The sequence below is a fragment of the Heptranchias perlo genome, chromosome 5 (genome assembly GCF_035084215.1).
Source record: "Heptranchias perlo isolate sHepPer1 chromosome 5, sHepPer1.hap1, whole genome shotgun sequence".
Lineage (NCBI taxonomy): Eukaryota > Metazoa > Chordata > Chondrichthyes > Hexanchiformes > Hexanchidae > Heptranchias > Heptranchias perlo.
The window spans coordinates 23,267,029-23,281,331 of NC_090329.1; the positions used below are offsets into that span (position 1 = coordinate 23,267,029).

Here is a 14,303-nt window from a genome sequence, read left to right on the forward strand (position 1 = left end):
TCTGGAATTCCTTCCCTCTCTGCCTCTCTATCTCCTTTAAGACGCTCCTTAAAACCTACCACTTTGACCAAGCCTGCCCTAATATCTCTGTGGCTCAGTGTCATATTTTATTTGATAATGCTCCTGTGAAGCGAATTGGGATGTTTTACGACGTTAAAGGCGCTATGTAAATCCAAGTTGTTAGCATTAAAAATGACCATGAAACTGTCGTAAAAACTCAACTGTTTCACTAATGTCCCTTTAGGGAAGGAAACCGGCCATCCTTACCTGGTCTGGGCCGATATGTGACTCCAGTCCCCACACCAATGTGATTGATTCTTAACGGCCCTCTGAAGTGGCTGATCAAGACACTGTTATATCAAACTGCTACAAAGAATACCACATGGACTGCAAGGATTCAAGGAGAAGGCCCACCACCACCTTCTCTAGGGCAACCAGGCAATAAATGCCGGCCTTGCCAGCAACACCCACATCCCGAGAATTATTTTTTTATTTTAAAAACCTGTGTTGTGTTGCATTTGGTTTTGCAATACAGTTTCAGGATCCATTAAGCAAATGCCGCTTTGCTTCCATTTAACAATGTACAGTGTGAGTGCCCAAGAGATGGTCATTGATCACTATAATAGCAGACTTACGCTGGGTGGTGTTGGGTTAGAGGGTAATCTCTAGTCGAAATCTGAAAGATACATGCTGCCCAGTAGCTGTAACGAGTGTGTTTTCTAATTTTTTTTGAATTAGGAAAGCAAGTGAGAACCAAACTTTCACAAGCTTTTAACCACTGGTTGAATGTTCCAGAAGAGAAATTGCAGGTAAGATTTCCTTGCATTTTTTGTCATCATGACATCTAAGACACTTCTTTTCTTAAAATAAAATATTTGTACTAATGCATTAAGTGTTGGAACTGGAAAACTTGTCCAGGTATAAACTCCTTTTAAACTAAGCAAAATCGTGCACTGGTTCTCACTGATATTGACACGGTGCTGTATATTTCCAACATGCCATCGACAGGGAGGTACATGAACTGTGCAGTTCATTGAATTATATAGCATAGGAGGAGGCCATTTGGCCTATCGTACCTGTGCCAGTTCTTTGAAAGAGCTATCCAATTGGCCCCAATCCTCTTCTCTCCCTATCGCCCTGCAAATTTTCCTGTTCAAGTATTTATCCAATTCCCTTTTGAAAGTTATTATTGAATCTGCTTCCACCACCCTTTCAGGCAGTGCATTCCAGATCATCACAAGTCGCTGTGTTTTTTTTTTAAAATGTCCTCATCTCCCCACTGCTTCACCAATTACCATAAATATGTCCCCTCTGGTTACTGACCCTCCTGCCACTGGAAACACTTTCTCCCATATACTCTATCAAAACTCCTCATAATTTTGTCCACCTCTATCAACCTCTGCTCTAAGGATAACAACCCCAGCTTCTCTAGTCTCTCCACATAACTGAAATGCCTCATTCCTGGTACCAGTCTAGTAAATCTCTTCTGCACCCTCTCGAAGGCCTTGACATCCTTCCTAAAGTGTGGTGCCCAGAATTGGACGCCGTTCTCCAGCTGAGGCCTAGCCAGTGATTTATAAAGGTTTAGCATAACTTCCTTGCTTTTGTACCCTATTGTCCTACGGTAACTTAACACTCTTCCGGTCTGAAGTGAACACAGGTGGGGGCATACAAGGAAACCGCTTTTTTTAGGAGAGATTTACTCTGTCCAGCTGGGACCCATTAGTATCATTCAGGCTGATCTGTATCTTAACTCCATTTACTCGCCTTGGTTCCCTAACCTTCAATATCTTTGCCTAACAAAAATCTATAAATCTCAGTTATGAAATTTTCAGTGTGGATTAATTAAGGAAAGCCAGGACGGATTTGTTAAAGGCAAATTGTATTTAAGTAACTTCATTTTTTTGATGAGGTAACAGAAGGTTGATGAGGGCAATGTGTTTGTGTATATGGACTTCCAAAAGGTGCTTGATAAAGTGCCACATAATAGGCTTGTCATCAAAGTTGAAGGAATAAAAGGGACAGTGGCAGCATGGATACGAAATTGGCTAAGTGACAGGAAACACAGTAGTGGTGAACAGTTGCTTTTCCGACTGGAGGGAGGTATACAGTGGTGTTCCCCAGGTGTCGATACTAGGACCACTGCATTTATTGATATATATTAATGACTTGGACTTGGGTGTACAGGACACAATTTCAAAATTTGCAGATGCCACAAAACTTGGAAGTGTAGTGAACAGCAAGGAGGATAGTGATGGACTTCGAGACAGGCTGGTGGAATGGGCGGACACATGGCAGATTAATTTAACGCAGAGGTGCAAAGTTTTTTTTAATTCGTTCATGGGATGTGGGCGTCGCTGGCAAGGCCAACATTTATTGCCCATCCCTAATTGCCTTTGAGAAGGTGGTGGTGAGCCGCCTTCTTGAACCGCTGCAGTCCATGTGGTGCAGGTTCTCCCACATTGCTGTTAGGAAGGGAGTTCCGGGTTTTTGACCCAGCGACGATGAAGGAACGGCGATATATTTCCAAGTCGGGATGGTGTGTGACTTGGAGGGGAACTTTCAGGTGATGTTGTTCCCAAGTGCCTGCTGCTCGTGTCCTTCCAGGTGGTAGAGGTCGCGGGTTTGGGAGGTGCTGTCGAAGAAACCTTGGCTGTGTTTGGTACACAATGCAGCCACTATGCGCCGGTGGTGAAAGGAGTGAATGTTTAGGGTGGTGCTAATCAAGCGGGCTGCTTTGTCCTGGATGGTATCAAGCTTCTTGTATTGTTGCAGCTGCACTCTTCCAGGCAAGTGGAGAGTATTCCACCATGCTCTTGACTTGTGCCTTGCAGATGGTGGAAAGGCTTTGGGGAGTCAGGAGGTGAGTCACTCGCCACAGAATACCCAGCCTCTGACCTGCTCTTGTAGCCACAGTATTTATATGGCTGGTCCAGTTAAGTTTCTGGTCAATGATGACCCCCAGGGTGTTGATGGTGGGGGTGGTTTGGTGATGGTAATGCTGTTGAATGTCAAGGGGAGGTGGTTCGAAACTCTCTTGTTGGAGATGGTCATTGCCTGGCACTTGTCTGGCACGAATGTTACTTGCCACTTATCAGCCCAAGCCTGGATGTTGTTCAGGGCTCGGACTGCACCGTTATTTGAGGGGTTGCGAATGGAACTGAACACTGTGCAATCATCAGCGAACATCCCCATTTCTGACCTTATGATGGAGGGAAGGTCATTGATGAAGCAGCTGAAGATGGTTGGGCCTGGGACACTGCCCTGAGGAACTCCTGCAGCAATGTCCTGGGGCTGAGATGATTGGCCTCCAACAACCACTACCATCTTCTTTTGTGCTCGGTATGACTCCAGCCACTGGAGAGTTTTCCCCCTGATTCCCATTGACTTCAATTTTACGAGGGCTCCTTGGTGTCACACTCGGTCAAATGCTGCCTTGATGTCAAGGACAGTCACTCTCACCTCACCTCGAATTCAGCTCTTTTGTCCATATTTGGACCAAGGCTGTAATGAGATCTGGAGCCGAGTGGTCCTGGCGGAACCCAAACTGAGCATCGGTGAGCAGGTTATTGGTGAGTAAGTGCCACTTGATAACACTGTCGACGACACCTTCCATCACTTTGCTGATAATTGAGAGTAGACTGATGGGGCGGTAATTGGCCGGATTGGATTTGTCCTGCTTTTTGTGGACAGGACCTACCTGGGCGATTTTCCACAATGTCTGGTAGATGCCAGTGTTGTAGCTGTACTGGAACAGCTTGTCTGGAGGCGCCGCTAGTTCTGGAGCACAAGTTATACATTTTGGCAGGAAGAATGAGGAGAGGCAATATAAACTAAATGGTACAATTCAAAAGGGGGTGCAGGAACAGAGACCTGGAGGTATATGTGCACAAATCTTTGAAGGTGGCAGGGCAGGTTGAGAAACTGGTTAAAAAAGCATTCAGGATCCTGGGCTTTATAAATAGAGGCGTAGCATACAAAAGCAAGGAGGTTATGATGAACCTTTATAAAACATTGGTTCGGCCACAACTGGAATATTGTGTCCAATTCTAGGCACTGCACTTTAGGAAGGATGTGAAAGCCTTCGAGAGGGTGCAAAAAAGATTTACTAGAATGGTTCCAGGAACGGGGGACTTCAGTTACATGGATAGACTGGAGAAGCTGGGATTGTTCTCCTTTGAGCAGAGAAGGTTGAGAGGAGATTTGATGGAGGTATTCAAAATCATGAAGAGTAGAAAGAGAGAAACTGTTCCCATTGACGGAAGGGTCGAGAACCGGAGGGCATAGATTTAAGGTGATTGGCAAAAGAACCAAAGGCGACATGAGGGAAAACCTTTTTACACAGCGAGTGGTTATGATTTGGAATGCGCTGCCTGAAAGGGTGGTGGAGGCAGATTCAATTGTGGCTTTCAAAAGGGAATTGGATAAGTACATGAAGGGAAAAAATTTGCAGGGCTATGGGGAGAGGGCGGGGGAGTGGGACTGGCTGGATTGCTCTTGCAGAGAGCCGGCACGGGCTCGATGGACCGAATGGCCTCCTATTCTGTAACCGTTCTATGATTCTAAGCCAGCACCAAACAATGAGGCTACAGGTAGCCACGTCCCCGTGAGAGGGGAGCAGGGTGAGCAAATTTCAGGCCAGCAACAGTTGGGCAACAAGTGAACCAAGAGGGCGAGGTGAGTTGGGGCCATGGGCGGGCAGACGACAGGGAACAGCATGAGAAGAGCTGAGTCCTGGGTCCGGATATTCTGGACTAGAGCAGGTTATGGGACTTTGAACAGGGAGATCGGGAAGAAGAAATCGTAGGCTGTCTGAGATGGGAGGATACCTGTAAGGAAGCAAAACGTATATTTTTTAATAACCAAACAATTTAAAAGTTAGTATTTGCTTGGTTTACTTAGCTTTACCAAGATGGCTGACACTGGGCAATGAGTGCCCTGCAGCGCTACCTGGTGGCCAGATCTTAGAACTGCACTGTCACATTCCATTCTTATGTTTTGTCGAACCTGAGTTGCCGCATCACTGTGGGGAAAGGGTTACGTAGGAGTTCTCAATGAAATGTGACTAGACCTGGCAAATTTAAAAAGATATGGATAGATGAATAAGAGATTTACAAAAAGTGTTTTACAGCCAATTAAGTACATTTGAAGTGTAGTCACTGTTGTAATGTAGGAAACAGAGCAGCAAATTTGTGTTCAGCAAGGTCCCACCAGATTTTTTTAGTGATGTGGGTTGAGGGATAAATATTGGCCAGGGGAGAACTCCTGCTCTTCGAATATTGCCACAGGATCTTATTCGTCCATATGCGAGGGCAGACGGGGCTTCAGTTTAACATCTCATCCAAAAGACGGCACCTTCAACGGTGCTGCACTCCCTCAGTACTGCACTGGGAGTGTCAGCCTGGATTATGTGCTCAAGACTCTGGAGTGGGCCTCGAACCCACAACCTTCTGACTCTGAGACGAGAGTGACACTCACTGAGCCATGGCTGAGAGCTGCTGGATTGTCATAAGTAACTGGTTCACTAATGTCCTTGAAGAAAGGGAACTAGTCTGGCCGACACACGACTCTAGTTCCACACTACATAGTTGACTCATGATGTGCTCTGACGTAGCCTAACAAGCTGCTCAGTTGTAATGTAATTGCTTCAAGATGAGCAATAACTGCAGACTTGCCAGGTAGCCTACAACCTGCAAACAATTTAAATTAAATGCTGGCATGTTGACATTGTAAAACCTAGCAAATTGATCATCGTTGGGTTGTGACTTTATTTGAAACGTACGTTGTGAAGATGGGACGCACGCACAGCATTAGGTAATGGTCTTGCTCCCTGGCCGATGTCCCAGAGAATGTCTGCTTTCATTTTCGCGACCCCCAAGTAAGCAAGGGTTTTTTTTGGTGCTGTGTGGCTTATTAAAAAGATACTCACTTTTGTACAAATCCAGTAAAAGATCCTTAATCAGGACACAATATAGATTTTTCTCGTTTCATTTAACATTTCATTCAAGGTTAGGGAACCCTATCGTAAACTCAAACTCAGTAGATTTTATAATTGCTTTTAAAATTACAATAAAATATAAACACTTCAGTGCACAATGTAAAGCATACGGGTACAGATGCTATAGGAAAGATAGAGCAGGAGGTAAGAGAGGAGGGGGAGTTGCGTTCTTGATTAGGGAGAACATCACGGCAGTAGTGAGAGGGGATATATCCGAGGGTTCGCCCACTGAGTCTATATGGGTAGAACTGAAATATAAGAAGGGAGAGATCACTTTGATAGGATTGTACTACAGACCCCCAAATAGTCAACGGGAAATTGAGGAGCAAATATGTAAGGAGATTACAGACAGCTGCAAGAAAAATAGGGTGGTAATAGTAGGGGACTTTAACTTTCCCAACATTGACTGGGACAGCCATAGCATTAGGGGCTTGGATGGAGAGAAATTTGTTGAGTGTATTCAGGAGGAATTTCTCATTCAGTCTGTGGATGGCCCGACTAGAGAGGGGGCAAAACTTGACCTCCTCTTGGGAAATAAGGAAGGGCAGGTGACAGAAGTGTTAGTGAGGGATCACTTTGGGACCAGTGATCATAATTCCATTAGTTTTAAGATAGCTATGGAGAAGGATAGGTCTGGCCCAAAAGTTAAAATTCTAAATTGGGGAAAGGTCAATTTTGATGGTATTAGACAGGAACTTTCAGAAGTTGATTGGGAGAGTCTGTTGGCAGGCAAAGGGACGTCTGGTAAGTGGGAGGCTTTCAAAAGTGTGTTAACCAGGGTTCAGGGTAAGCACATTCCTTATAAAGTGAAGGGCAAGGCTGGTAGAAGTAGGGAACCTTGGATGACTCGGGAGATTGAGGCACGAGTCAAAAAGAAGAAGGAGGCATATGACATGCATAGGCAGCTGGGATCAAGTGGATCCCTTGAAGAGTATAGAGATTGCCGGAGTAGAGTTAAGAGAGAAATCAGGAGGGCAAAAAGGGGATATGAGATTGCTTTGGCAGATCAGGCAAAGGTGAATCCAAAGAGCTTCTACAAATACATAAAGGGCAAAAGAGTAACTAGGGAGAGAGTAGGGCCTCTTAAGGATCAACAAGGTCATCTATGTGCGGAACCACAAGAGACGGGTGAGATCCTGAATGAATATTTCACATCGGTATTTACGGTTGAGAAAGGCATGGATGTTAGGGAACTTGGGGAAATAAATAGTGATGTCTTGAGGAGTGTACATATTACAGAGAGGGAGGTGCTGGAAGTCTTAACGCGCATCAAGGTAGATAAATCTCCGGGACCTGATGAAATGTATCCCAGGACGTTATGGGAGGTTAGTGGAGGAAATTGCGGGTCCCCTAGCAGAGATATTTGAATCATCCACCGCTACAGGTGAGGTGCCTGAAGATTGGAGGGTAGCAAATGCTGTGCCTTTGTTTAAGAAGGGTGGCAGGGAAAAGCCTGGGAACTACAGACCGGTGAGCCTGACATCTGTAGTGGGTAAGTTGTTAGAGGGTATTCTGAGGGACAGGATCTACAGGCATTTGGAGAGGCAGGGACTAATTAGGAACAGTCAGCATGGTTTTGTGAGAGGAAAATCATGTCTCACGAATTTGATTGAGTTTTTTGAAGGGGCAACCAAGAAGATAGATGAGGGCTGTGCAGTCGACGTGGTCGACATGGACTTCAGCAAAGCATTTGACAAGGTACCGCATGGTAGGTTGTTACATAAGGTTAAATCTCATGGGATCCAAGGTGAGGCAGCCAATTGGATACAAAATTGGCTTGACGACAGAAGACAGAGGGTGGTTGTGGAGGGTTGTTTTTCAAACTGGATGCCTGTGTCCAGCGGTGTGCCTCAGGGATCGGTGCTGGGTCTGCTGTTATTTGTTATTTATATTAATGATTTGGATGAGAATTTAGGAGGCATGGTTAGTAAGTTTGCAGATGACACCAAGATTGGTGGCATTGTGGACAGTGAAGAAGGTTATCTAGGATTGCAACGGGATCTTGATCAATTGGGCCAGTGGGCCAATGAATGGCAGATGGAGTTTAATTTAGATAAATGTGAGGTGATGCATTTTGGTAGATCGAATCGGGCCAGGACCTACTCCGTTAATGGTAGGGTGTTGGGGAGAGTTATAGAACAAAGAGATCTGGGAGTACAGATTCATAGCTCCTTGAAAGTGGAGTCACAGGTGGATAGGGTGGTGAAGAAGGCATTCGGCATGCTTGGTTTCATTGGTCAGAACATTGAATGCAGGAGTTGGGATGTCTTGTTGAAGTTGTACAGGGCATTGGTGAGGCCACACTTGGAGTACTGTGTACAGTTCTGGTCACCCTATTATAGAAAGGATATTATTAAACTAGAAAGAGTGCAGAAAAGATTTACTAGGATGCTACCGGGACTTGATGGTTTGACTTATAGGGAGAGGTTAGACAGACTGGGACTTTTTTCCCTGGAGAGTAGGAGGTGAAGGGGTGATCTTATAGAAGTCTATAAAATAATGAGGGGCATAGATAAGGTCGATAGTCAAAATCTTTTCCCAAAGATCGGGGAGTCTATAACGAGGGGGCACAGATTTAAGGTGAGAGGGGAGAGATACAAAAGGGTCCAGAGGGGCAATTTTTTCACTCAAAGGGTGGTGAGTGTCTGGAACGAGCTGCCAGAGGCAGTAGTAGAGACGGGTACAATTTTGTCTTTTAAAAAGCATTTGGACAGTTACATGGGTAAGATGGGTATAGAGGGATATGGGCCAAGTGCAGGCAATTGGGACTAGCTTAGTGGTATAAACTGGGCGACATGGACATGTTGGGCCGAAGGGCCTGTTTCCATGTTGTAACTTCTATGATTCTATGTTTCAATAATCTCAACCTTTTTTGTTGCTTCCACCTCAGTGCAGATGCTGTTACAAATGGAAGATGAACACAGTGCATTATGTGCACAAAACACCCAAGCAACATATATGCCATGAAATAGTCATTTCAACAAAAAAAATCAATGACCCACCCACAATTGATTAAATGCTTGCATTCCTGGATATATGTTATAAATACCAACCTGGTCCTCAACAATCATATGATCCATATGGGCCCCTCGCTGTAGATACAACAGTGGAATTGCTTTTAAAAATCCACTACAAATGATGCAAACTTTGTTACCTTGGGAGAGGACCAGGAAGTAATCTTTAATAACAACACAAAAAATCATTAATGTACCCTGTAAAAACTCAAAGGATCATACAGAATCTCTGGGGTTAAAAGGGTTAAGTTATGAGGTCAGGTTTCATAAACTGAGCTTGTATTCCCTTGAATATAGAAGATTAAAGAGTGTTCTAATTGAGGAGTTTAAGATGATTAAAGTGTAAATAGAGAGAAACTATTTCCTCTGGTGGGAGTGTCCAGAACAAGGAGGCATAACCTTACAATTAGAGCTAGGCCATTCAGGGGTGATGTCAGGAAGCACTTCCTCATACAAAGGGGAGTGAAAATCTAGAACACTCCTTCCCCACCCCCCAAATAAAAACCACTGTTGAGGTTGGGGGGGTCAATTGAAAATTGTCAAAATTGAGATCGATAGATCTTTGTTAGGTCAGGTTCATGGAACCAAGGTGGGTAAATGGAGTTGACCTACAGATGACCTGTGATCTAATTGAATGGCCGAATAGGTTTGAGGGGCTGAATGGCCTCCTCCTGTTCCTGTGTTCCAAGGTATAGCTGGGAGATATGTAATTGAGGTCTAATTAATGCCGCTAATTTTTTAAAAAACCACTGGCCTTTACTGAAGGAGAAGTTTGTGGGATTTCCCATAACAGGGAGCAATTGGACATGAAAATACAAAGGTGTCCCTTCAGGCCTTTGATATTGCAAGGCTTACTGCAGTTATACAGGGCCTTGGTGAGACCACATCTGGAGTATTGTGTGCAGTTGTGGTCTCCTTATCTGAGGAAGCATGTCCTTGCCATGGAGGGAGTGCAACGAAGGTTTGCCAGACTGATTCCTGGGATGGCAGGACTGACGTATGAGGAGAGATTGGGTCGACTCGGCCTATATTCACTAGAGTTTAGAAGAATGAGAGGTGATCTCATCGAAACATATAAAATTCTAACAGGACGAGACAGACCAGATGCAGGGAGGATGTTCCCGATGGCTGGGGAGTCCAGAACCAGGAGTCACAGTCTCAGGATACGGGGTATGCCATTTAGAGATGAGGAGAAATTTCTTCACTGAGGGTGGTGAACCTGTCGAATTCTCTACCGCAGAAGACAGTGGAGGCCAAGTCATTAGATGTATTCAAGAAGGAGATAGATATTTCTTAATGCAAAAGGGATCAAGGGATATGGGGAAAAAGTGGGAGTTAGACGATCAGCCATGATCGTTTCGAATGGTGGAGCAGGCTCGAAGGGCCGAATGGCCTACTTCTGCTCCCATTTTCTATGTCAGGCTGGAACTGTTAAACTTGTGACAAAAATGTAATACTTTTTTTCCCGTTTTTGCTTGGTGGCTATATATTTTAAAATCCGGTCACCAGGTGCAGTCAAATTCCACTTTCCCAGTCTAAATGAATACAAATATTTGGTCATTTGTTTGTAAGGCTTGTGGGAGGAGCAAAGCCACACAATTCAAGCACGAACAATGCTGTGTGGTTGGTTTTGCATGACTGCCGACTCAATTTTGCATTGGGTTGTCAGCCGCTTAAACCCAAAAGCCCCAGCTACTGTTTTCAGGGGAAAGTGGAATTGTTCACATGGGAAAGATTCAGTTTTGCACCTTCAAGAGTTGGGTCAGAGCAGTGTAACTCCCATAATGGTGGAGAAACCCAAGAATCATGTACTGTATATAAAACATTAGTCCTAAAGATTAATAGCTTTGTATAAGAATGGTACACTTTTTTCCTTTGGAGGACCTATTTAGCACAGTATCTCCTGTAAATTATATATTTCCTTGTTTATCAAATAATTGGCTTGATGTGGGAAAAGACTGACATTGTGATGCTCTGACACTTTGTATTGTCTGGAGAAAGATCCTATGAAGGCATATGATTGTAATAGTTGAAGTAATTACCAGGTTTTTCCATAGAATTACATGACATTATGGCCCAACAGGTCCATGCCAGTGTTTATGCTCCACATGAGCCTCCCACCCTACTTCATCTCACCCAATCAGCATATCCTTCTATTCCTTTCTCCCTCATATACTCATCCATCTTCCCCTTAAATGCATCTAAGCTATTCGCCTCAACAATTCCTTGTGATCGAGTTCCACATTCTCACCACTCTCTGGGAAAAGAAATTTCTCCTGAATTTCTTACTGGATTTATTAGTGACTATCTTATATTTATGGCCAATAGTTCTCGACTGCCCCAAGTGGAAACATCATCTCTACATTTACCCTGTCAAACCCCTTCATAATTTTTCTGTCTGTTACCGCCAGTACATTACTGAAAGGTTACCTAGATATCCGGACTATGAAGGTAATCTGATATAAGGAGTTGGCATCACTTACGAGAGTAGTCAATATTACAGAAAGTCAAAAAATCTAAGTGATGCAAGGTTTAAAAAAAAGACCTGAACGTGTAACACTTGCCATAAAAGGCAAATAGACAAGGAGAGATACTGATCCAACATGTCGTCTCTCCATCCATGGGGATATGAACCCCCTACCGTATGGATTGAAGCTGAGCTATTGCTGTTCTCACCCAATCCCTGATACCTCCTCTTCTCTCTTTTCCACCCCCCCCCCCCCCCCACAGTTATCCAATCAATCAGTACCTGCAAGAGCTGGAATTCCATATTTCAGGAGTTTACTCATCCATGTAAGGTGACTATAAAGCTGACTCCTCCAGGGACACAGGAGAGGAGCATGTGATACAAACCTATAGAACCTTTGGGCCCGAAATTTCCATGATCCAACCCGACTTACACCAAGATTTGTACCCACACGCATCTTGCTAACGGCAACTTATGTCAAGATTTAAAGAATATTCTTGATTAAAAGCAAGATTCTGTTTTGCCCTACCACAGATATCCCTGGAATATTTTAACTATTACTGCTCGCAGCTAAAGGGTCAACTGCCAATGCAAAGAGGTGAACGACTGACTCCTCTCATGCCCACGAGGCACTGGCAGATTCAGTGATCTTTATATCAGAAAGTGTGTGTTACAGAGAGTGTACATGCACCTTTCCACAAGAGAGAGAGACCAAGAAACCATTTAATACATAGAGCTGTTTTTAAGAATGAGGTGTCAGTGGGACTCATTTTTTAAGTCCAGATGAATGAGCCTCTCACAAATACCTTGACAAGCCCATTTTAACAGGATTTGTGAATCTGACAATTTTAGGAGGGAAGATGGGCTTTTTCATATAGAGGACAAATTGGATTTTCGAAAGTACTTGTGTGTTTAACCAGTGCCTCCGTCAATGTCAGATGAGATCCCCATGAAAACTGCTTTTGTCGCAATAATGCATTCAGGTGCTAAGAATTTCTTGGTAACAAAATGGTATCCAGCCCAGACATAACCAAAAGTACTTGCTTCAACAGCACTCCATGATAGTGTAAAGGGGCACCATTACTGAACGCTTCAGTTCCGCTCCTTTGAGCTGATTAGGTCATGACTGCTGTTCAGATTTAATCCGATTAGCATTAAATGTTGGAGTACTGAGATGAAATTTTTTAATGAGAGACACAAGTGCATGAAGTAATACAGTATGTATTGTACTAATAATAGCTGTTTTCTTATGCAGGGCTGTCATTTGATAGTTCAGTCGAAAGGTTATTGTGAATGGGTAAAAGTATGGGGCTTTGAGAAAGTGTCACACTGAAAATTGGTCTGTAAGTGTGCCACTTTAGCTTTTTTTCTCTGCCAGTGATTCATTTTAGGGAATGCGGACTAATGCTTACTAAGGCCATTTTTCTGCAGTTTAGATCATCAAAATGACTCACTCGCTCTTGCAGAACTCCCACTGGGACTAATCTTGTCTCTACCAAGTTTCAAATACAAAAAAGCACATCCTATATGCTAATCTGGGAATGGTACATTTATATACAAACAAATTGTTCAGGAAGCTTAACTAAACTAATACTTTATAATTACACAATGGTTTGAGTGGATACAGTTCTTGATCTTGGTATAAATGTGTGTGTGTGTATATTAACCATTTATTTTCTACTTGTATACTAAGCCAGAAACTGGCAATTCTCGACTGGGAATCGGGAGAAATCAGTGAGACAGAACTGAATTTGGTGATCGGAGACAACCCCACTATTTCCCATTCCGTGCACTCTGCATGTGTTGCCATCATTCTGTGCTGTTGAAATAGCCAGTTCTTTTCATTGACTAAGTATCAATGTTTTACACATTACCTGGACTTCAGTAGGGACCCTCTGATCTTTGGGTAGGCATGGATGAGCTTGCTGCTGTTCGTGGAGGGGCTAGATTTTTGACTCTTCACCATTTTCCCTGCTTTTCAACAGGGACTACACTTCAAAAGTACTTCATTGGCTATAAAGCACTTTGGAACGTCCTGAGGTCGTAAAAGACATTATGTAAATACAAGTTCTTCTTAAAGGGATTGCAAGCAAATTAGACAGAACACTTGAGGTAACAGCTTGGCAATAAGTGAAACCAAACATCTGTTTATATGGGGTCACCAAGTAGACTCAATGAAGCAAGGTTCACTTGCCTGTTTGTCGCCGCAGGCAAGGGGGTAACTATATAAATATAACAATTTTTCAATGACTCATTGAGCAATCCCACTTCTGACATTACGTTTCCCAAAGGTAGGGGAGTCTATAACGAGGGGGCATAGATTTAAGGTGAGAGGGGAGAGATACAAAAGGGTCCAGAGGGGCAATTTTTTCACCCAAAGGGTGGTGAGTGTCTGGAACGAGCTGCCAGAGGCAGTAGTAGAGGCGGGTACAATTTTGTCTTTTAAAAAGCATTTGGACAGTTACATGGGTAAGATGGGTATGGAGGGATATGGGCCAAGTGCAGGCAATTGGGACTAGCTTAGTGGTATAAACTGGGCGACATGGACATGTTGGGCCGAAGGGCCTGTTTCCATGTTGTAAACTTCTATGATTCTATGATTCCTGTTCCAATATTGTCCCCTTAATCCCTCTGACGATAGGTACAGGTCCATGGGAAGCATCAGCAGTGTAGTGCCCTTGGTAACCGGGGCCACTGAAAAGGAGTGGTTTCCGATCCAAGGCTTTCAGTCTTCTATAGCCTCCAGGAAATCTTTAGAAAGTCAAGTATTGTTAGTGTAGACCTGGGCAAGATCTTTCCAGCCTCTTGGGAGCACCTACCATTT

The 14,303-nt window shown here is 43.8% G+C and overlaps 2 protein-coding genes across 4 annotated transcripts in view; both read left to right on the top strand.

The window, feature by feature from the left end:
* The window catches only part of ggps1 (geranylgeranyl diphosphate synthase 1), a 58,654-nt gene that overhangs the window by 39,153 nt on the left and 5,198 nt on the right, over window positions 1-14,303 (top strand). The window contains exons 1-2 of one of the 3 annotated variants that reach the window (XM_067984123.1): window positions 736-809; window positions 13,465-13,591. Coding sequence is in view for 1 of the 3 variants with exons in the window: in XM_067984122.1 (XP_067840223.1) it covers window positions 739-809 (71 nt within the window). In the remaining 2 variants the exon portion in view is untranslated. Of the gene's footprint in view, window positions 1-735; window positions 810-13,464; window positions 13,592-14,303 lie in introns of those variants that run through there. The other 2 variants (XM_067984124.1, XM_067984122.1) reach the window with 2 other exon arrangements.
* LOC137321636 (geranylgeranyl pyrophosphate synthase-like) overlaps window positions 739-14,303 on the top strand; it is an 80,342-nt gene continuing 66,777 nt past the window's right edge. The window contains exon 1 of the mRNA XM_067984120.1: window positions 739-809. The gene's annotated coding sequence lies outside the window, so the exon portion shown is untranslated. The remainder of the gene's footprint in view (window positions 810-14,303) is intronic.